This window comes from Cotesia glomerata, linkage group LG8 (assembly GCF_020080835.1).
Source record: "Cotesia glomerata isolate CgM1 linkage group LG8, MPM_Cglom_v2.3, whole genome shotgun sequence".
Taxonomy (NCBI): domain Eukaryota; kingdom Metazoa; phylum Arthropoda; class Insecta; order Hymenoptera; family Braconidae; genus Cotesia; species Cotesia glomerata.
The window spans coordinates 1,533,130-1,557,784 of record NC_058165.1 but is presented as its reverse complement, the minus strand read 5'-3'; the positions used below and the strand labels follow the sequence as shown (position 1 = coordinate 1,557,784).

The 24,655-nt window shown below is 31.1% G+C and overlaps 1 protein-coding gene across 9 annotated transcripts; it reads right to left on the bottom strand.

Annotated features, from left to right (window-relative positions):
* Positions 1–24: 24 nt before the first annotated feature.
* On the bottom strand, positions 25–12,962 carry LOC123270270 (probable phosphorylase b kinase regulatory subunit alpha). 9 transcript variants are annotated; one of them, XM_044736258.1, is made up of 12 exons: positions 12,958–12,962; positions 7,519–8,034; positions 5,444–6,419; positions 5,280–5,389; positions 5,040–5,187; positions 4,414–4,592; positions 4,199–4,349; positions 4,099–4,125; positions 3,738–4,033; positions 2,425–2,638; positions 1,549–2,357; positions 25–327 (listed from the first exon to the last, which is right to left on the bottom strand). In XM_044736258.1, the coding sequence occupies exons 2-12, from the start codon at positions 7,999–8,001 to the stop codon at positions 100–102; spliced, it is 3,621 nt and encodes a 1,206-aa protein (XP_044592193.1). In that variant the 5' UTR covers positions 8,002–8,034; positions 12,958–12,962; the 3' UTR covers positions 25–99. The 9 variants fall into 9 exon arrangements, with proteins under 9 accessions (XP_044592193.1, XP_044592192.1, XP_044592191.1 ...); XM_044736257.1 differs by lacking the exon at positions 12,958–12,962 and adding an exon at positions 8,083–8,256 and having other exon boundaries at positions 7,519–8,005; XM_044736256.1 differs by lacking the exon at positions 12,958–12,962 and adding an exon at positions 8,087–8,256 and having other exon boundaries at positions 7,519–8,029.
* Between the last annotated feature and the right edge of the window lie 11,693 nt (positions 12,963–24,655).

Genomic DNA, 24,655 nt, shown 5'->3' with positions numbered 1-24,655 from the left:
TACGATATAATTATAATTAGATAATTTTTCAAGGTACTGGATTTTTTTTTTAATATATATTTAACTAATAACAATTACAATAACAATTTTTAATAAGTATCAAGAAATACTGCACTCAAGGTCACCCTCCTTCGGCAGAAAGTTCAAATAAGAAGCTATGGCACGCGTTATATAGGTCATTGTTCCAAAACTACCGCTTGGAGCGCTGTCGTAGAAGTGCTGGCAGATGTAAGCAGCGCCGCCGCATAGTAAAGTTCCCATTGGCGTTGTTTCTCGCTGGTTTTTGGGCTTTGCACAGCATAAAGTTGCGTCTCCATCGACTTTCATCTTTAAAAAAAGAAATTTTGCTTGATCAAATGATGACTTTTGTTAAATTGCACTGTACTTTCTTAATTATTGACGTTTTTCAAGATATAAGCTCATTCTGATGTTACACTCTTCAAGACCTTTCATTTGAGTAATTCTCTGTAAGGATGTTTTTTGCTGTCCCAGGCATTTTTTTATTAGAAAAATTGTTATTTTGTTACTAAAAAAAAAATTTATTACGAAAGTAAAAAATCATTTCTATTTGGAGCATTGAAAACTAAAATGAAATAAATTTTGGTTTTTTTTGCTATAAATTCGTAAACCACTGAAATAACAGTCTCCCGGGCTGTCCCATTCCCAAAATTAAAACTTTAAGATTAAATTTTAAGTTATTCGTCCATAATATGTAATTTGGTCCATAATGTTTATAAACTTAATTAGTTAACTAACAATCTTCTTCAATGAAAAGTACCGAAAATTAATTTGTTTCATTAAATTCATTAAACCAAAGTTTGTCCCAGGCATTTTAAGAACAGCCGCCTGCCAGAAGTTCAAAGCCAAAAAAAAAATCCAGCGTGTTATTTTACCTTTCGTAAGGTTTATAAGGATCTAACTAGCCTTGAGTTAATAACCATAGGGCTATAAGCGCTTTATCGGCATTTTATTTAGTGTCAAAGCACCGTTTGTGCTGGAAATATGTGTCTGGGCCACTGGAAAACTCAGTCCCCTGGCAACTATTTTTATTTATAATTTATTTATAAAATTCGATCCAAAAGTCTTAATATTATTCTAAATAATGTAAACATTGATTGAGAACTTGAAAAGTTGAATGCATTGAAATAGTTTGCTTGATTTTTCTCAATTTGATAAAAGAAAAGAACAGTCCCCTGGCAAACAGTCTCCTGTGATGTTATATGGCAAAAGATACACAAATATCGAAAAAGCAAAAATTAATTCGGCTGTTTATTTATTATGATTAAGCTGATAATTTTGTAGCCCTTGTTAATTTTTTTTCTAATAAAATCAAAAATAATTTGGTCGGACAATTTTGTACAGATTTAAGACGTCCTTACAGAGAATCACCCATATATATATATATATAAAATATATAAAAAATTGATGTGGGTACTTAAATGAAAGGTCTCAATGAGTGTAACATCAGGATGAGCTTATATCTTCAAAAATGTCAATAGTTCACAAGATACAAGGTCATTTCTTAATTATGTATCTAAAGATATTTACCTGATCTTCAAGAAAGATGGCGTTAGCTTGATGCACCAACTGTTCAACAACAATCATCCCCCCCAAAGAAGCCACCACATTATACTCCGTAACCAGCGTGAGAACCATCAGCGCCTCTACCACCAATTGTCTGTACTCCGGCTGGGGAATGGTATTAAGAACAGTCTCAACCGCTAGAGCAAACTTCAGCTCCCCAGAAGTCATCTCCTGGGTGAGGTGCTGAGGCAGTACTTTCCCTTCTATAACCAGCCCCTGGCAGCGCTCCAGCACTTGCCAGACTCTTGGGTAAAAATCTCTAGGCACGCGATTCAAGGCACCATCTAGGCGCCTTCTTCTTAACCACTGACCTTGCCGATCAGGCTCCGCTTCATTGACGTCCGTCTGATCGTTCAAGAATCCTCCGATCTGTGACTTCTTGCTCACCCGGTTCGACTTGTAGGAGATTATCGAGAAATTTCCGCGACCGACGCTGCTAATTGCGAATTCCTTTCCGCTCATAATATGGTGGAGCAAGTTCTTCATCTCAAAAGGCGAGAGATTGAGCAGGTGCTCAGAAGCTTCTTCGCCGTTGCAAATTAGAGTTCGTGATAATTCAGTCGCCATCACCTGGATGATCAAACCCACGCGAAGTCTCAGCATTTCGTGGAACAACTGGGGTTCCGTTCGGATGAACATCGCCAAGTAGACCAAGAGTTCCTGGGTCAACATTGCTGTTGACTCGTCGTCGCCGTAGGCCTGGTGGATTAGTGAACGCAACTCGTTTTCTGGAAGAGGTGCTACAATTGTGTGTTCATTTGTCGGTGGCATTCCTGGAACAAAAAGGTAAGAAGTTTTTTATTCTAAACATCCATTATTTTGAAGCTTAATGTTCCTTACCAACTGTAACTTGCTTCTGACGCACCAGAAGATCAGTAACAGCTTTGGCTAGATCTTCTACCCTCTTTCCTAACATCCCCGCTGTATGTCGGACAATTCCCCACATTTTTTGCTGACAAGCCTTCTCATAGACACCTTTTAGAAGATCTTTTACCAAAACAGGGTGCCCGTTTTCGATCATTCCTGTATTGAACTGCAGCCCTTGGGTATCAACCTAACAATTGTGGAAATATAGCTCAATCCTGATAGCCAGTGTTTCAGACCAACAAAGTTGGTGTCAGAACTTGCGGTAAAGTTCCGAATTGTGATTATTGGCTACAAATTTCTGAGAAAAATAAGACCAAAATCTACTGCCGTAATATGTTGCCAAATTTCTTAAGAAACTTGTTGTCAATTTGATGTGAAAAAGTTTCTGAAGTAGTTTTTACTGACGATTTGGTGAAAAAGTTGCAGCAGTAGATTCCGAAAAGTTGCGACCAATTTGGCTATCAGGGAAGATTCTTAATCAAGTATCTGGATGATAACAACCCACATAGCAATCTTTTTCAAGGCTTTAGCAAATTTGGTCTCAATTTCAATAGTTATTAGTGTTTTTTTTCTACTTATGGACCTTGCTCCAGATACTTGTAGCTAATTCAATTGACAAATCTTGAACAAGCCTTGTACAATAATTTTGGGTCAGATTATAGCTCAAGAATTGTCTAAGAAAATTGAGAAAATCTGAACATGCTTATTGATAAACTAACTTTATCAATTCTTGAGAAAGGCTGACACCAGAAGTATGCTAAATATATCACTATAAATCAAAGTGTTTTAAAAGTGACTACAAAGCTTAAATATAGGAACAAAACAGATAATATTACAAATTACAGATAATATTTTAAAATGAGCACCACTTAAACAATACACCTTCAAGTAATAGAAGGGAAAAAGTGCTATAAGATATAAAATGCGCCATAAATCTTGAGCAAGTCACGCTTCAAAATTTGGTTTTAGTTTTTGATTTACAAATGCTATAAAAATGAATAAATTTCTGAGAATTAAGGATCTTGAGCAAGTTATGGGTAAGTTTCTAGTACAAAATATGCATCAGAGAGTTTTTCAATGCACCTTGCTACAACTTGTCTCATATTCTTGCACAAAATGTATTGAGCTAGTTATGTACAAATCTTGAACCAGTTCTTTTTCCCTAAACTTGAGCAAGACCCATATGGAAAAAAAAAACACTATCAACTAGGGGTTTTGCTCAAGACACTGGCACCAAAATCTTGCTCAAGCACATGTTACTTGGGAATGACCAATAACAAACTTACCAAATACTGCAAAATGTCTCCTTGCTCTTCCAAGCTCTCAGTTTCCCGCAACATCGCCATAAGTTCCTCAACTTCGGTATCAGCATACTGAGTTTCTGTTAGAGTGCGAATTCTGTGCTTCCTAGGGGGCACATCGCCAGTAGCTGGCATTTCTGGTGAAGGCGTCCTCTTCTCAGGCTTAGATTCTGCATCAGCTTGCAGAGACGTCGAAGCAGTATCCGTGACTTCAATAAAAGGACTAACTGGCATCACGGTAGAAGGTCTACGATCTTCTCCTGCCATTCCAAAAATTTCAGCTACAAAAGATCAGTTTCTTTCTAATCTATGTCTCTAATGCACTAAGTTGCTAAGGATAACTTACGTTCCAACAAAACGAGCGGAAAACCGGCTGGTAAGTAAGCATGCCCATGCAAATTAGATTTTGGTTAGAATAAGGAACTAATTTGATCATTAGAGCTTACGTTCGACAGCAATTGATCGGGTTTTCTTAATAGCTCCCTTGAAGGACATTTTCCGGCGTAAGTTTTTGCCACTGCGCACAGCGGGACGATCTAGAAGCCCTGAACGGTGAGGAAAGGCACGCATCAGGTGCTCGTCTAGGTACTTTTGAACCTGGAACAGGAAAGGGAAGTTGAAGAGCTTGTTCAAGATTTTGATTCAAAAATTGGGTAAGAACCTGCGGATTTAGTATGTCTGGTCTTCCGTCTTCAGCGCTGCCTAAGAAACTTAGATTGGTGATGCAAGAAGTGGTCAAGAAGTCATTGAGATTACCCAATGACACTCGGGTACCGTTGATGTAACCACTCTTCAATTTCTTCATCGTAGTGATCATTGCTAGCGGGATTTTGCCATGATCTAGAATGAAAGTTTTTTAATTTTTGTAGGCAAGCTTGATTTATGAACTTGACAGCAATTCTTATTGAAAAATTCTCATTAGGAAGTGTATTAGTTGCGGAATTACCTAAGTGATTATGAGTAGCTACAATGGTTATTGTCGGTCTGCCAAGCATTTGTCTCCAGTTGATAGCGAGAAATGCCAAGTTTGTTGTAAAAATACTTGCTAAAAAATCGGCGTCGTTCGTAACGTAAAATTCTTCCGCATCGAAATTCTGATTCATGCAAAAAAGTACACTCGGTTGTTAACTAATTGATCTATTAACGATTAAGAGTAACTATTATAAATTTAGATATTATTTATTTAGATTTGAACTAATCGGAAGCAATCATGCTGATGATCAATGAAACACCTAATTGGTTAAACATAATACATTAGGACAAGGGGTAGATTTGGACCTACTTTACCTAAATGGATATTCTTGAGTGGCATTACAACAAGTGGTCGACCTAACATATTTTGCCAGCTAGACTTCAAGAAGTTTATTTCACCTTTGAATATATCGATCATTAATTCGTAGTCTGATGCGATGTAGAAACGTGTCATATCGGTTAACTGTTCAGCAATTAAGTAAATTTAAAGATCCATCAACCGAATTTTCCCCAATTGCCCTATAAAAGACTATCTACAACCTAATTTGCACCTACCTGAGGTGTAAACGCGAAGATCTTGTCCTGGAGTGAGTAGAGTTTGCTGGTGCTGAGGATCCCAACGTCCCTGGACTTCCTTCCAGAAAGACCCAGCTTCTTATTGCGGCCTAGGACAGTCTAACATCAGAACTAAGACCTCTTTTAGGTATCTGACCGCTTACCTAAATAAGTGTACAAATGGCTGAGAACTTTAGCAGGCTGGACCTCAATAGGCGCCACTTCGGCAATAGTTTGCACATGGATATCATGCTGAGCAATCTTCTCCCTAACATCATCATCTTCAGCAAGAATCACAACCTGGACAACAACATCTGGCTTCTTTTCACTGCAGAGTCTTCTGTTAAGTGGATCCAGTTCTCCAACAGCTAAAAATCCTTCCTGCAGAAGCTTCCCCAGAATATACAAGGATTGGGCCCACTTGAAGGGACAGCGTCCTAAAGGTAGCCTTGGCTGGCTTCCAGGTTCAGCGTATTCAGCTTCTACATTTTCAGGCGCTACTGCGTACAATTCTGGCACCAAATTTATCCCATCTTCTTTTTTGACCAGAATCTTCTCCAGAGAATTCATATAATCTGTCACCACTCTATTGTTTCCTTGAAAACAGTAATCTAAGATGAGGTAGCAGTAGAACAAAGGCCACTCACACTCGATACTCTCAAACATCCTCAATTCCCAAGGTTCGTAGTACAGCCTGTTGGGATCTTCCTTAGGCGTGCGGTAGCCATCACGGAGGAACCTCTTGCATCCGTATTTTCCTTGAAGTTTCTTGGTGATAGTGTCCCGGGTCAGTTGGATCAGATTTGGTTCATCAACGGCGAACGCAGGGTAGCTTATGATACAGAGCAATCCACTGTCCAGTTCTTTAGAATTGGATTCTCTTGGAAGCATTGATTGTAAAACAGCTTGGCACTTCTGCGCTTCGTCCGCTAGAACGTGGATCACTGATGTAGGTCCGCCTCTGGCGCCAAACAGGTCCAGTTCGTTCATTGCTTCCATGGCTGCTTTGGCCATTCCGATGCTGCTGGCGTTTAGCTCAGGCAGTCCGTGGTTGGTCTTGTCACCGCGCTCCCAAATTCCGTAATCTGGAATGCAGTACGCGGACTCTATGTAGAAAACCAAGTTCTGGATGAAGGCGACCTAGAGCAAATTTGGTTAGAAGGCAGACAATCTATCGGTTCTAGGTTATTATATCCATTGTAATAAAATCCAATAAAAAAATATCCAGCAAAATTATCCAATTGAATAATGTCCAATAGTAAAAATATACAATTCAAATATATTCAATAAAATATTATTTATTATGAATGTTCAATAGTAAAAATATCCAATTAAAAAATATTTATTATTAATATTCAATAGTAAAAGCATCTCGTTCCAATATATACTATCAAAAAATATTTATTAATAATTTTTAATATCAAAGCCCTTGGACCACTAATTATTTTTTCTTTCCCCAACCGGCCTTTTGACTTTTTAACTGGGAGGCTTCGTCTCCTAACCCCCACCGGGGCCCTGCCCCTGGACCCTCTCTAATTTTTTGCATACTCATGACCATCATGATCATCATCATCATCATCATCATGATTATCATAATCATCACCATGATCGTCATCATCATTATTATCATCATGATCGTCATCATCATTATCATCATCATGATCATCATAATGATCATCATCATGATTATTATCAACATTCTCATCATCATCATCATCATTATTACATCATCATCATCATCATCATCATCATTATCATCATCATTATCAACATTATCATCATCATTAGGACATCATCATCATCAACCTTATCATCATCATCATCATTATCATCATCATTATCATGATCATCATCATCTCGGCTGTCCAATTTTAAAACACAGTAACTGCAAATTTTTTATACCTGACTTTTTTTAGTATTGCTGCATTTTTAATAACTTTTTGACCTTAATGGCAAGTATTTTTTCTTAATAATATTTACATTCAAGTATTTTTTATTCATAAATCAAATTTTTTATCAACTAGGCGCGCTTTTTTTTTTAACAAGAAAAATTTTTAAAAATCTTAAAATTGTCAGTTACAGTGTTTTGAAATTGGGCAGCTGAATCTGGATCATCATCATTTGGACATTTTTACTTTGGATTTACTTGCAATTGGATATTATTTTCAAAGATTATTACCATGGACATTATTGCCTTGCATTTTCTGACCGGTTACCAATCTATCAAAAGGATCCTTACCTCATCTAAGTTGAAGATGATTTGCAACCCTGAAGCTGTCATCTGAGCTAAGATCAGCAGATACAAAGACACAGCATCAATCTGCAGATGTCCCCACTCGTTGTCTCTCACCACAGCTTGACCAGTTGTTGAAGAATACTTAGCATGAATCGCGTCTAAAGGATTCTGGGTGATCTTGAACTTCTCCACCTTGTCCTTCTGCTGCATCATCGCCATCAGAAGCCCTCGCATCAGCTTCACGCAGCTTTGCTCCAGCTCGTAAGTCTTCGCCCGGTCTTCATCAACATCTGCGATCTTTTTGTAAGCCATTGACAGCCCCCAGACCGCTAGGATGCAGTACACGTTGTCCCGGATCCAAGCATGGTCCAGGTCTTCGCTCAAAGGAAACAAACCTGTCACCGGGTTCTGGTGGTTCATTATCACCTTCTGGATCACCCGCTGGTAGTAATCCAGCCTGACTCCTGAGTCGCTTCTGCTACGCATTTTTCTGATCACTAAAATAGACAAAACACTTCGCTAAACTATGATGGAAATTTACAGAACAGATTTGCTTTATTTAATAGGTTACCTTGAAATATTATTTACACACTCATCACAACACTTGTTACTTGTTACTCTTCTATCTAATTGTTAATCCACACATTAATCTAACTCGTCTTATTGTTTTTCTAAATCTTTATTATTGTCAGACAATGTTAAACGAATGTCAAATGTTACGTATAAATAGACAGTGTTTTGTTTCTATTTAGATAAATGATAACGAACTGAAGATTTGGGTACAAAGTGTGGATAATTTTCCAAAGATGGCGCCAGGATTAACAAGTGAGTAGCCATATCTACGGAGTTTATTTCTTTACTTTCTGACTGCTTGAACTCTTATTATCTGTTAATTTTGATAATAGGAAAGAAAATTTAAGGCATCTTTTTGATGTAAAATTTTTATTTAAAAATAGATAGTTCAAGTTTGTTAGAAAAATGATAAATTACTAACAACCTCGCAGTTACTATGGGAACTATGAATGAATAAAATTTTGCTTTATTTTTATTTATTTATTTATTTATTTATTTATCTGGTAAGGAATTCTATCGAGGTGTAAAGGCACCTGTGTATAGAACCAGTACAAAAATAACAATTTTATAGTACATGTACTTTTTACAAAATTTTTGTCGATAATACAATGCAAAGAGATAATAAGTACAAAAAGTAATAAATTTAGAGAGAAAGAAATACAAAATTATAAATAATTATCAGAAAAAGAAATATCCAATCAAATACTCGCATTTTCCATTACATTTTTTAAGCATGTTAACCATTAAGGTTTCTTATCCAGTAACTTAACTTTTTTTTTTACAATTTTTTACTACAGTCTATAGTTTTCATATCAGCAGGGAGTTTGTTATAATATTTAATTGCTACATAATAAGCATTCTGTGTACTAATAGTTTTGTTTATTTTTGGTAGAACTAGTAACTTAGATCTTGTATTTGTACATTTTTCATAGAATATGCTTTTACATTCTTGATAGTAGTAAGTTAATGCATTTATTATAAATGAGTCTCTTATCGTCAAGGGGATATTGTTGTAATTATTTATACATAGCTTTTTAATTATTTTATATTAAAGAGATGTGACAGGTTCAATTGAATTGCTATTGAATAAGGAATTTTAAATTGCACTGTACTTTCTTAAATATTGATATTTTTAAAGATATAAGCTCATCCCGATGTTACACTCATTGAGAGCTTTCATTTGAATACCGACATGCATTTTTTATATATTTTTCATATATACATACATATAATAAATGGGTGATTCTCTGTAAGGATGTTTTTTGCTGTCCCAAGCATTTTTTTATTAGAAAAATTGTTATTTTGTTACTAAAAAAAATTTATTACGAAAGTAAAAAAACATTTCTATTTGGAGCATTGAAAACTAAAATGAAATAAATTTTGATTTTTTTGCTATAAATTGGTAAACCACCTTAATAACAGTCCCCGGGGCTGTCCCATTCCCAAAATTAAAACTTTAAGATTAAATTTTAAGTCATTCGTCCAAAATATCTAATTTGGTCCATAATGTTTATAAACTTAATTAGTTAACTAACAATCTTCTTCAATAAAAAGTACCGAAAATTAATTTGTTTCATTAAATTCATTAAACCAAATTTGTCTCAGGCATTTTAAGAACAGCCGCCTGCCAGAAGTTCAAAGCCAAAAAAAAATCCAGCGTGTTATTTTACCTTTTGTAAAGTTTATAAGGATCTAACTAACCTTGAGTTTATAACCATAGGGCTGTTAGCGCTTTATCGGGATTTTATTTAGTGTCAAAGCACCGTTTGTGCTGGAAATATGTCTCTGGGCCACTTCAAAACTCAGTCCCCTGGCAACTATTTTTATTTATAATTTATTTATAAAATTCGATCCATAAGTCTTAATATTATTCTAATTAATGTAAACATTGATTGAGAACTTGAAAAGTTGAATGCATTGAAATAGTTTGCTTGATTTTTCTCAATTTGATGAAAAAAACAGTCTCCTGGCAAACAGTCCCCTGTGATGTTATATGGCAAAAGATACACGAATATCAAAAAAGCAAAAATTAAATCGGCTATTTATTTATTATGATTAAGCTCATAGATAGATAAAAAATTTATTTGGCTCTGGAACCTAAGCTCCCTCAAAGCCATCAATATTTCAATTACATTGGTTTACATAGGTTACAAGATTACTTAACTAATTAAAGGTTTACAATTAGATTTAATATAAATATAAATAATGCTGTGAAGCGGGAAAGAATAGGAGTTACGGTAATTATTACGTAATGCGTTCCACATTCACGTAACAGGATATTGGTAGGAAAGGATTGAGAAAGGAATGTGGAGAGGATCTTCTTAATGTGAGTTTATAGAATATGCGAGAAAAAATTATTAGATAGCTCGGACTGGGATTCGAACCCAGAACCTTCCGAACACATGTCGGCTACACTACCATTTGAGCTATCCGGTCTTTACTAAATTTCCTTTCGCTTATTCTATATACATTAAGCCACACCGTCCATCTTACGGTAAGCATTTTTATAAATGTAAATAATGCTGTGAAGCGGGAAAGAATAGGAGTTACGGTAATTATTACGTGAAGCGTTCCACATTCACGTAACAGCAACTGATAGTTTTGTAGCCCTTGTTAATTTTTTTTCTAATAAAATCAAAAATAATTTGGTCGGACAATTTTGTACAGATTTAAGATGTCCTTACAGAGAATCACCCATATATAAATATATAAAATATATGAAAAATTGATGTGGGTACTCAAATGAAAGGTCTCGACAAGTGTAACATCAAGATGAGCTTATATCTTTAAAAATGTCAATAGTTCACAAGATACAAGGTAGTTTCTAAATTATTCTGAATGTCTTGTGTTTGTGTCTTATTACACAAAATTTTTCTTATTCTCTTAATAACATAGATAATTTATTTGAATATTTTTTTTTGATTTTTTAACGAAAAAAAAAACTTTTCAAACCGTAAGAAAATGTATACTGTAACATATCCATCAACTCCTGTAACTTTTAATTACCGTATTTATTTATCACGTTCCGTAAAGACTACGTTCCAAGATTTTCACATAAATAACAAAAATCTCCATGATTATTTAACCTATAAATAATAAACCGGGTGTACTACATCAATTTTATAGATGTTACAAGACATTTGGACCCACCTACTTCGAAATTAAAAGTTAGACCTAAAACGTTAAGCCTGAAGTTAAAAACTACCAGATCTACAACATCAAAAACACTCCTCTATATCTTCTGTCGCTTTTCTTCTTATTGCGCTTCTTCGGTTTTATTGTATCTCTAGCGTAGGCTGTAGGCTATAAGTCTATACACTAGGTCTATAAGTTAACTTTTCTTCTACCTACGTTAGTCCCCCGTACATTCGGCTTCCAGCTGTTTTCTAAAAATCACCGTCTTATAATATTAACAAGCCCGGGACACAACATCATTACGTGATCTAACCATCGTTACATCCTATTTTTCAAAATATAAAGTAGTCACTAAGTCACTCTCTAATCATACCTATTTCCTCGGTTAGTCGAATAATCCTCGTCATTATACATCTGTTTGACTATAAATATCATCGGGGTATACTTTTCTTGTACATTATTGAATTATTATCGAATAAATTTTTTTATATTGTGGATTTTATTAAATTATGTGAAATTTTTATTTTTTTTTAAATTGAATGTAAAAAATTTTAATTTTGTTTTAGAAAATTTTGCAATTGAAATTTCATAAAAATTTGCCAAATCTCATAAAATCTCATTATTTTTTAAATATTTATCATATATACATAGATGTATTATATATAAATATATAAAATATATGAAAAATTGATGTAGGTACTCAAATGAAAGGTCTCAATAAGTATAATATCGGGGTGAGCTTATATCTTTAAAAATGTCAACAGTTCTCAAGATACAAGGTCATTTCTTAATTATGTTAAATTGCACTGTACTTACTTAATTAGTGACATTTTTGAAGATATAAGCTCATCCCAATGTTACACTTATCAATAGCTTTCATTTGAGTACCCACTTGCATTTTTGATATATTTTTCATATATACATATATATAATATATATATAAATTTATGAAAAGTTGATGTGGGTACTCAAATGAAAGGTCTCGATGAGTGTAACATCAAAACGAGCTTATCTCTTTAAAAATGGCAATAGTTCACAAGATACAAGGTCATTTTTTAATTATTTACATTTTTAAAGATATAAGCTCATCCCGATATTACACTCATCAAGAGCTTTCATTTAAGTACCCACTTGCTTTTTTGATATATTTTTCATATATACATATATGTAATATATATGAATATATAAAATATGTGAAAAATTGATGTAGGTACTCAAATGAAAGGTCTCAATAAGTATAACATCGGGGTGAGCTTATATCTTTAAAAATGTCAACAGTTCTCAAGATACAAGGTCATTTCTTAATTATGTTAAATTGTACTGTACTTTCTTAAATATTGACATTTTTAAAGATATAAACTCATCCCGATGTTACACTCATCAAGAGCTTTCATTTGAGTACCTACTTGCATTTTTGATATATTTTTCATGTATACATATATATAATATATAAATATATAAAATATATGAAAAATTGATGCGGGTACTCAAATGAAAGCTCTTGATGAGTGTAAAATCGGGGTGAGCTTATATCTTTAAAAATGTCAATATTTCCCAAGATACAAGGTCATTTTTTATTTATGTATCTAGAGATAGAGCATTTTACTTATTCTCTTACTAATACAGATGATAAAAAAATTTTAAAGAAAATTATTTATAAAAAAAACACTTAAATTGTAATTATTATTCATTTTACAAACCCAAATTATTTTTTTCTTCTAAAAAAAAATTAACAATTTTATTTATCACTTAAAATATTTATTTTCAAAAATCTAACGATATTTTCGGGCAAAAATCGTAGCCTGTTATTAAAAACCCCATGGGAGGAGCGGGTAAAGCAGGTCTGGTGAGTAAAATTCTCTAGACCGTAGGGCTTAGAATATAAATATAAAACACAAACTCAAAAATACGAAACGGATGAAAATTCAAAGGAAGAATACAACAGACGGAAGAAATAATCTAGGCGTGGCATATTTCACCAAACCTTTTATTTTTAATCACCTTTATAGCTCGAATACTTTCAATATAAATTCTTGCAACTGTCGCTTATTATTCCGCATTGTTTGCCCATTTTTTATTTTTTTTTTTAAGAAAAGAAAAGAATTGAAGCTTTGTTTGCGCTCAATCGCCATTTGAAACTTAACTACAGGCTATTCTTTTTGCATCTTGATTGCTCAAATCTTTTTTTTTTAAATTAATAATTAAAAATAAATATTTTTTATTTACGGCAATAATATTTTAAAAGTTTGAAATATTTAAATTAATTAATTTAATTCCAGAACACGTGTTAAAAAAATAAAACCACGTAACAAGATAAAATCTATTTCTATTCCTTAGTAGCTCATAAAAAATATCGTCAGGAAATGCAAAAGTGACCAGTATAGATAATCTAAAGGTTCGTACGTTATAAATTAACTCCCGAACTAAAAGTATTTTTCTAACCCTCCAATGAATAGAATATATATACACAACACTAGCGCAGAAGCCTATGTATATGCTTCTCAACACTAGAAATAGCCCTTGACACTTTTTTATTACATTTTTCTTCTTTTTCTCGGGTTTTTATGCCTCAGGAAATCTAAGAAGCTACTAAAGAGATTACTACGCGAGATGCGGTCTGTTAAATATTTCTTTTGGTTTTTTTTTATGTAATTCGAGACTCCTAATCCTCCGCACACGTGGTTTGGTAATTATTTTATTTTAGAGGCGATAAATAGCCGCAGATAAATATTGTAAGTAGTCATTTGGTTGATTTTTTTAATTTAATTTTTAAAATTTATTTAATCACTATTTAATAAAGCAAAATTTTATTTAAATATAGGTGATTCTCTGTAAGGGCGTCTTAAATCTGTACAAAATAGTCCGAATAAATTATTTTTGATTTTATTAGAAAAAAAATTAACAAGGGCTACAAAACTATCAGCTTAATCATAATAAATAAACAGCCGAATTAATTTTTGCTTTTTCGATATTTATGTATCTTTTGCCATATAACATGACAGGGGACTGTTTCTTTTTTATCAAATTGAGAAAAATCAAGCAAACTATTTCAATGCATTCAACTTTTCAAGTTCTCAATCAATGTTTACATTAATTAGAATAATATTAAGACTTATGGATCGAATTTTATAAATAAATTATAAATAAAAATAGTTGCCAGGGGACTGAGTTTTGAAGTGGCCCAAACACATATTTCCAGCACAAACGGTGCTTTGACACTAAATAAAACCCCGATAAAGCGCTAACAGCCCTATGGTTATTAACTCAAGGCTAGTTAGGTCCTTATTAACCTTACAAAAGGTAAAATAACACGCTGGATTTTTTTTTTGGCTTTGAACTTCTGGCAGGGGACTGTTCTTAAAATGCCTGGGACAAACTTTGGTTTAATGAATTTAATGAAACAAATTAATTTTCGGTACTTTTTATTGAAGAAGATTGTTAGTTAACTTATTAAGTTTATAAACATTATGAACCAAATTATATATTATGGACGAATAACTTAAAATTGAATCTTAAAGTTTTAATTTTGGGAATGGGACAGCCCAGGGGACTGTTATTAAGGTGGTTTACCAATTTATAGCAATAAACCAAAATTTATTTCATTTTAGTTTTCAATACTCCAAATAGAAATGTTTTTTTACTTTCGTAATAAATTTTTTTTAGTAACAAAATAACAATTTTTCTAATAAAAAAATGCTTGGGACAGCAAAAAACGTCCTTACAAAGAATCACCCATATATATTATATTGGGTGTCCCAGAGCGTCCCAGAAGTAACGGACGCCATTGTAGCATCTGATAAACAAAATAATTCTGAGACGAAAAGTCCTTAGCCATTTTTTAATCAGACGCATAGATAATTAATTATTAATTAAAATAACGTCCTTTTATGCGTTAGAGAGAGAGCACTAGTGTCAAATCAAGTGCGTTCCAACGAAGACGCTTGCACGTGTGAATGTGTAAGTAAATATGTGTGACTACGTTAGCTATAGAAACTAGTTAGTCATACAGTTAGTTGTGTCTTTGTTTGGCACATACTTTACTGGACACTGGCGCTCTCTCTCTAACAAATAAAGAGACGTTATTTTTAATTAATAATTAATTATCTATGCGGTTAATTGAAAAATGGCTAAGGACTTTTCGTCTCAGAATTATTTTTTCATCAGATGCTACAATGGCATCCGTGACTTTTGGGACACCCTGTATATATATATATATATATATATATATATATATATATATATATATATATATATAGATATATGTATAAGGTACCGGCGGGTAATAAGGCCTAGCTAAGGGACATTTTGAAAATAATCGAAAATATTGCATTTAATTATTGAAATGTAACGTTAATTTTTATATTAATACATTAGCTACACAATATAATGAAGTAATGGTAATTTTCACCATAAACAAACACAAAATTGAATTTTTTCAAAAACCTTGCGAATATGCCTTATTTTACTACGGTAGAATAATAAGGCCTGCGGGTTAAACATACTGGAAATAGTTATACGAAAATCAATAAAATTGGTATTATAGATCAATCATCACTTAAATTTAGCAACAATACTTCTTAAGATGTTGATAAAAATTAGAACAATAATTTTAAATTATTAAATATAAAATTATAAAAAATGTTTACCATTTACTCAAACCGTTTTTTAGGAATTTTTCCGCGCTACTTTAGCAAATGACGGATGATGAAATATAGAAGACAGGGAACATTGTATCGGGACTCTATAAACTTGTAGCGACATTTCTATGCTAGACGCTTCTACTAGAGAAGCCTTTAGCGGAAGCGGTTATTTTAAATAGCATTTCCATCACTTAGGCCTTATTACCCGACAGGCCTTATTACCCGCGGGTACCTTATATAAAAAATATATCATATTGCATGTGGGTACTCAAATGAAAGCTCTTGAAGCTCTATCAAGCTAGCATGGACTCATCCATCAGGTATTGACTTATTATTCAAGCAACAAAATTTATTTGAGGTGCTAAATTTGTTGCTTTTTTGTTGCTAATTAGTTGCTCTATTTAGAATATTGTTGCTTGTTTAGATTCCGAGAAGTCAATAATAATGACCGTCCAAGATGGGCTCTGTCACTGCTAGCTTGATATGCCTAGCTCTTGATGCGTGTTACGCCAGGATGAGCTTACATCTTAAAAAATATCAATAATTAAGAAATGACCTTGTATCTCGTGAACTATTGACATTTTTAAAGAAATAAGCTCATCCCGATGTTACACTCATCAAGACCTTTCATTTGAGTACCCACATCAGTTTTCATATATTTTATATATTTATACACGGAAAAAAATTTCTGGGAAAATTTACGATACAACTATTGTAAAGCTGGACTATACTTTCATTACTATTAATTTTCAAATATTTTAGAAGAAAATTTACTATTTATGCATGAAATTTTACAATTTACGATTAGAAAAAATACGATATTACTATTGTAAAAAGTAAGAATTAAAATTTCCAGTGCTGCCTCTGTATCTTTCCAATAGAACTATAACAAATTTTACAATAGTTGAATTGGAATGTTTGTCAATTAGTGTGAGCGATGACCGTGCACAGCGCTAGACTTCGAGTTTATGTAAATGTTGAAGGACACGCATATTAGTTTACCTCAGATAGCATAGAGGGAGAGTCTCTGGCTGCCAACAAAGAGTTCTGGGTTCGATTCCCGGATAGGACGAAAATTCCGATTTCTTTTTTCGGTTACTGTATTGGTACCAATCCGTCGAACCTCCTACCTTTTCCCTCTCTAAAATTGATTCAAAAAAAACCTTGTGTCAATTTTTACAATAGTTTAATTGTAAAGTTCAATAACACATCTTGTATAATTAGCTCTATAGTATTGAACTTTTTAAGTCTGTTGGTAGTGTTATTTGTTGAATAAAATTTACAATAGTAGATCGTAAAAATTACTAAATGAGAAGTACAGTCCACCGTTACTATTTAATTTAATAAAAATTACGATAGTGAAATAGTAAAAATTCCTTCAATTTTTTTTCCGCGTATATATTACATATATGTATATATAAAAAATATATCAAAAATGCATCCGGGTACTCAAATGAAAGCTCCTGATGAGAGTAACATCAGGATGAGCTTATATCTTTAAAAACGTCAATATTTAAAAAAGTACACTGATAAAAAAATTAACTTGACTCAAGAGCCAAAATCTTGAATCAAGAATACCATTTTGAAGAAAATGATTTTCTTTAGTTAAGAGAATAAATTCTTGGGACAAGAAAAATTTACTTAAATCAAGAATCACTTCTTGACTCAAGAATTTATTCTCTTGACTCAAGAAAATCATTTTCTTCAAAATGGTATTCTTAGTTCAAGATTTTGGCTCTTGAGTCAAGTTAATTTTTTTATCAGTGTACAGTGCAATTTAATAAAAGTAATTATTTAATAAAGCAAAATTTTATTTATTTAAAATTCACGAGTCACGGCAGTCACATAGTGACTGCAAAGTTGCTAGTTGTAATTAAATCTTAGAATAAAAAATAATACTTATATTATAACTTTTACTTTAATTGATAATTTTTATTTAAAAGTGCTGAAGGCATATTGTGACTTAGAAAAGTTTTTTTTTCTTAATAATAACTATAATATAATATTTTCCACTTATAGTTATCTAACAAAATGAAAAAAGTAAACTGTTAAACTTATTTATTTATTTATTTATTTTTTTTTTTTTCATTAATTCTTATCCTGTATTTTTATTATACACAACTGATGAAAAACTTTGGTTCAGTTACAAAAATATACAAAAGTTTCTATAACTAGAACATCGGAGTAAAAAAGAGCGGAAAAATAACAAGACAATGTAACGAAAGTTTAAAAAGAATAGAAATAAAAATAAAAAATGAAATTGAATACAAAATACAAACTTTTGTCTCCATTCTCTACTTCCAGTGCGATATTAAACATAAATATACTTACTTATATAAACTCCCCGTCCTATCCATAAATATAAAGTACACTGTCATAAGTCCGGCTAAAATTATTGCACTGTCCTTGTTCTGATATTTTACTCTGAATTATTTATAATTAATTTATTAAATTATTTATTTATTTATTATTATATATAAAAGATAATTTTAGTGGTTTGTTCTATCTCGCTGATAATCGATTGTTACCGCCCCCTTTTAGGCTTAGAAGCACAATAATCTTCAAACGGAATAGTCATTGGTAATTCTTATTCTGAATTAAGTAGCTGTCCACTTAGTCTTCTTCATTTAATTACAGGTTGCAGGACGTTCACCTGTATAGAGACGCGAGTAATTATTGTTTAAAAAATTCCGGTGCTAAATGGCAGGTGGAAATATTTTTTTTTTTTTTTAATATTAAGTTTACTTTTTGAAAGCGTCGGCGTGTAATTATCCGTCAAAATGGGTTTTAGTGTAAATTTGATAAACGAGGCAGATGATTTTTTTTTTGAAGTAAAATTATTATATTGAAAAAGAATAATCCATTTTTTATTCAAATTTCTTTTATTTTAATTTTAAATAATTTTGTTTTTTAGGTAAAAAATAAAAAATTATTTTTACAGTATATTTTTGATTAAAAAAAGAATTTTTTTAACTGATAATTTTTATGAAAAATAATTTTTTTTAAAAATATAATTCAATACAAACTGGCAACCTTGCAGTCACTTCTGAACTATAAATAAATAAAATTTTGCTTTGTTAAATAATGAATTTTGTTAAATTGCACTGTACTTTTTTGAGTATTGACGTTTTTAAAGATATAAGCCCATCTTGATGTTACACTCATCAAGAGCTTTTATTTGAGTACCCACATGCATTTTTGATATATTTCTCATATATACATAAATATATATAATATATATTTTAAAGATATAAGCTCATCCCGATGTTACACTCATCAAGAGCTTTCATTTGAGTACCTACTTGCATTTTTGATATATTTTTCATATATACATATATAAAATATATATAAATATATAAAATATATGAAAAATTGATGTGGGTACTCAAATGAAAGGTCTCGACGAATGTAACATAAGGATGAGTTTATATCTTTAAAAATGTCAATATTTCATAAGATACAAGGTCATTTATACAAATATATAAAATATATAAAAAATTGATGTGGGTACTCAAATGAAAGATCTTGATGAGTGTAACATCAGGGTGAGCTTATATCTTTAAAAATGTCAATATATCATAAAATACAAGGTAGTTTCATAATTATTGATATTTTTAAAGATATAAGCTCATCCTGATGTTACATTCATCTAGAGATTTCATTTGAGTACCTACTTGCATTTTTGATATATTTTTCATATATACATATATAAAATATATAAAATATATGAAAAATTGATGTGGGTACTCAAATGAAAGGTCTCGACGAATGTAACATAAGGATGAGTTTATATCTTTAAAAATGTCAATATTTCATAAGATACAAGGTCATTTATACAAATATATATAAATATATAAAAAATTGATGTGAGTATTCAAATGAAAGGTCTCGATGAGTGTAACATCGGGATGAGCTTATATCGTTAAAAATGTCAATAGTTTACAAGATACAAGATCATATGACTATCTTGGACACAGAATTTTTTTTATTCTCTTAATGATAATAATTTAAAAAAATTATAAAACTAAAAAATTTTTTTCAGCATGTCTGACGAATTTTCATTTTTTATTTCAATTAACTAACGTTAAGTAATAAAATTTGAGATAAATGAACCTCTCAACAAATCTCTCTGAAGAGAAAATTAGCTATAGAATTAATTCAAGTGATAATGAGCATCAAATACTAATCCGTACTCTGTAGCGCAGCTGATTAGTTCTCATGCTGACGTGGATCATTTTCAAAGTTAAATCCCTTGAAATAGTGAGTAATCTTCCGTTTCATCCCCTCCGATAGGGGATCGAACGCGACAGCGACAGCATATAAGACAGTATCGATCACCGAGCTCGAATTAGAGACGAAAACAGCAAATAGAAACAGAAGATTTACAAAGGGAATCGCTGAAGTAGAGTTCGGTTCGGATTATTGGGGTACATTGCCCAGAAACTGAGACTCGATATACAATATACAAGCCGAGGGTGCAGATTCGATCACTGACCTAGGGATTTAGAGTCCTGCTCTATCTGCGCTATATTATCTATCACCAGCGACGAAAAATTCAGTTCTTATTCAGCTGAAGAATAAAAGTGTTCTAGGATCTAGAATCCTCTCAAGGATCAAGCCCTTGTCAGTCTTGTTACACGGAGATAAAAATATTAGATATAGAAATAGAAATATGGTCGTAAAGGCTGATAATGATATAACAATAACAATAATAATAATAATAATAATAATAATAATAATAATAATAATAATAATGTTGCGTATTAAATGAAAATAAAAAAAAATTACTCGAGATGGCAGCTGAATGTTTTAGGTTTCGTTTTCTAGTTTATGATTTTCTTTTACAATTTTCAGGACTTACCGTGGCTTCTCGGACAGAAGTTAATAATGAAGAGAACGAAAATTGTTTTTCAATCCTCTGGGGTTGGATTGTTTTTTTATTAAGAATACAGCACAAATTTAATCAAAAAAAAATTTTTTTTGATAATTTATTATGATAATTATTTAGGCTGCATTATCTCTAGATACATAATTAAGAAATGACCTTATATCTTTTGAATTATTGACATTTTTAAAGATATAGGCTCATCCTGATGTTAGAGTTATCAAGACCTTTCATTTGAGTACCCACATCAATTTTTCATATATTTTATATATTTATATATATTAATATATAAGTATATATGAAAAATATATCAAAAATGCATGTAGGTACTCAAATAAAAGCTCTTGATGAGTGTAACATCAAGATGAGCTTATATCTTAAAAAATGGCAATAATTAAGAAATGACCTTGTATCTTGTGAAATATTGACATTTTTAAAGATATAGGCTCATCCTGATGTTACACTCATCAATACTTTTCATTTGAGTACCCACTTGCATTTTTGATATATTTTTCATATTTATATATATATCATATATATTTATATATGAAAAATATATAAAAAATGCATGTGGGTACTCAAATGAAAGCTCTTGATGAGTGTAACATCAAGATGAGCTTATATCTTAAAAAATGGCAATAATTAAGAAATGACCTTGTATCTTGTGAAATATTGACATTTTTAAAGATATAAGCTCATCCTGATGTTACACTCATCAATACTTTTCATTTGAGTACCCACTTGCATTTTTGATATATTTTTCATATTTATATATATCATATATTTATATATGAAAAATATATAAAAAATGCATGTGGGTACTCAAATGAAAGCTCTTGATGAGTGTAACATCAAGATGAGCTTATATCTTAAAAAATGTCAATAATTAAGAAAGTACAGTGCAATTTAACAAAAGTCATTATTTTATAAAGCAAAATTTTATTTATTTACAATTCACTAGTCACGGCAGTCACGTAGTGACTGCAAGGTTGCTACTTATTATTATTGAGATTGAAAACTAAAATTAATAATAATAATAATTTAAAAATTATTATGATTATTATTATATTGAAGATAATAATGACAAATGATTTTTTAACTTTTATTATTATTATTACCATTTTGGCATGCTTTAAGCGCGAGCGCAAAAATATGCTCTATTATCGCTTGAAAATCGATATTTCACCATTTTGTCAAATTAAATTGTACGTGATAGTCATACTGTACATATAAATGATAAAAAATGCACGTGGTTAGGAAAAAAAAAAATAATCGCTGAACTCATAAAAAATTTTTTTCATTTAAATAGTTGCTATTTTTACACATAAATTGTTCCGAACAAAACAATTTTATTTTTTTTTCACGTTACGGTCTAATAATTAAAGTCTAGCCAGGCCAATCCTTACAATTAGTTAAATTCATCCTCTTTATAATATATTATAATTATAACGAGGTAAAATATGCTCGCTGGTCATCGATGCCAGAGAAACAATTCCAAAAGGTAAAAAAAATCGACATAATTCTTTCAATTTCTTATCTATCTATTTAACATTTTACACTTAAATAATAACAATAAATAACTAAATTCCCGTGTTAAATTCCTTCCAATCCATTATTATCTCTCCGAAAATGTTATACACGTAACATGTAACACACTGGAGATAACGAGCGGAGTGAGAGACCGGAAACTAGTTACACATGTTTGAGTATATTTATCTCTAGTCTCTTGGAACTTAGAACCTTAAACTTAAACTTAGAACCCTTGACTCTTTAAGTTAACTCTTCCTTCGTGTGTTTTAGAAAACTACGTCATTGTTAATTACCAATAACATTTTCCACGTCGGTTTTTTTTTAACTATTTTGTGACAGATACAGTTTTAAGATTCTGAAGCTTACGACATCGTAAATTTTTTTTGTAGGTTTTTTTGTGACGTCTTAATTATAACAGACATTAATATTATACTTAAGGTTAATTTTAAAACACACGTCAAGCAATTTATCAAATTTAAATGTCGACATGATTAATTGCCTTGTTATTATATTTATAATATCAACAACTATTGATGTATTTATATTTCAGTTCTACAATTTTATTAATTTTTTCGTTGGTATTATTATAAATATTATAATTAAATTATAAATATTTTTAATAATAAAAGTTACAAAATCATTTGTCATTATTATCTTCAATGTAATAAAAATCATAATAATTTTTGACTTATTGTTATTATTATTAATTTTTTTTTTTCAGCCTTAATAATAACTAGCAATTTTTCCGTCACGTTTGCTAAATTGCACTGTACTTTCTTAAATATCGATGTTTTTAAAGATATAAGCTCATCTTGATGTTACACTCATCAAGAGCTTTCATTTGAGTACCCACATGCATTTTTGATATATTTTTCATATATACATATATATAATATATATTTTAAAGATATAAGCTCATCTTGATGTTACGCTCATCATGAGCTATCATTTGAATACCCACATGCATTTTTGATATATTTTTAATATATACATATATATAATATATATAAATATATAAAATATATGAAAAATTGATGTGGGTACTTAAATGGAAGGTCTTGATGAGCGTAATATCGGGTTGAGCTTATATCTTTAAAAATGTCAATAGTTCACAAGATATAACGTCATTTCTTAATTATTGATATTTTTGAAGATGTAAGCTCATCCTGCTGTTAAATTCATCAAGAGCTTTCATTTGAGTACCCACATGCATTTTTGATATATTTTTCATATATACATATATATAATATATATTTCAAAGATATAAGCTCATCTTGATGTTACACTCATCAAGAGCTATCATTTGAGTACCCACTTGTATTTTTGATATATTTTTCATATATACATATATCTAATATATATAAATATATAAAATATATGAAAAATTGATGTGAGTACTCAAATGAAAGGTCTTGATAAGTGTAACATCGGGATGAGTTTATATCTTTGAAAATGTCAATAGTTAACAAGATATAACGTCATTTCTTAATTATTGATATTTTTAAAGATGTAAGCTCATCCTGATGTTACACTCATCAAGAGCTTTCATTTGAGTACCCACATGCTTTTTTATATATTTTTCATATATACATATATATAATATATATAAATATATGAAAAATTGATGTGGGTACTCAAATGAAAGGTCTTGACGAGTGTAACATCAGGATGAGCTTATATCTTTAAAAATGTCAATAGTTCACAAGATACAAGGTAATTTCTTAATTATGTATCTAGTAATAGAATATTTTGGAGACAAAATTTTTTTTAAATGTAGATAACAATAATAACTTCAAGGAAAAGTCGCGTCTAAAAAATTTTTTAATACTTTTCATTATTTCACTAAAAATTACTATTTATACTCAATTGCTAACAAAGTATGACCCAGTATTCAACGAACAAGAAGATATAAATAATATAAATAACAGTCATTTAACTGAGATGTTAAGTGTTTAAACTAATTAACAATTATTTAAAACCCGGCAGCCGAGAGCTATCCAATTATTATTCTGCTTAACTTTAACAAATTCCAATTGCATAATGTTTGTTATCAATTAACGTGTAATTAAAAAAAAATATTTAAAAGTCAAACTTTAACTTGTAATTGATATTCCACTGAGTCACTTACTTTTTATCGATTCAATCCAGTTAGAGTTTAAGTTTAACTCGGAAAAATAAAATAAAAATAATTTGACCAGCTGTTTTAATAACATAACAACATAACACCTTCCACTTTTATTCTATTCTATTCTATTTTATCTGCTAGCTTATTTACCGAGCGGCATTAAACGGAACAAAGAGACCGCTTTTTATTGATACGACTAGAAAAGCCCTCGGATGAATAGAATTAAACCGCCAACACTTTTCCAAACTTTGT

Coding starts and splice junctions, on each gene's coding strand:
- LOC123270270 (XM_044736258.1), bottom strand. CDS start 8,001: ATGCGTAGCAGAAGCGACTCAGGAGTCAGGCTGGATTACTACCAGCGG. Junction 5,188..5,279: donor TCTTCGCGTTTACACCTCAG/GTAGGTGCAAAT, acceptor ATTGCTGAACAG/TTAACCGATATGACACGTTT. Junction 4,593..5,039: donor ACTCAAGAATATCCATTTAG/GTAAAGTAGGTC, acceptor CTTTCATTCTAG/ATCATGGCAAAATCCCGCTA.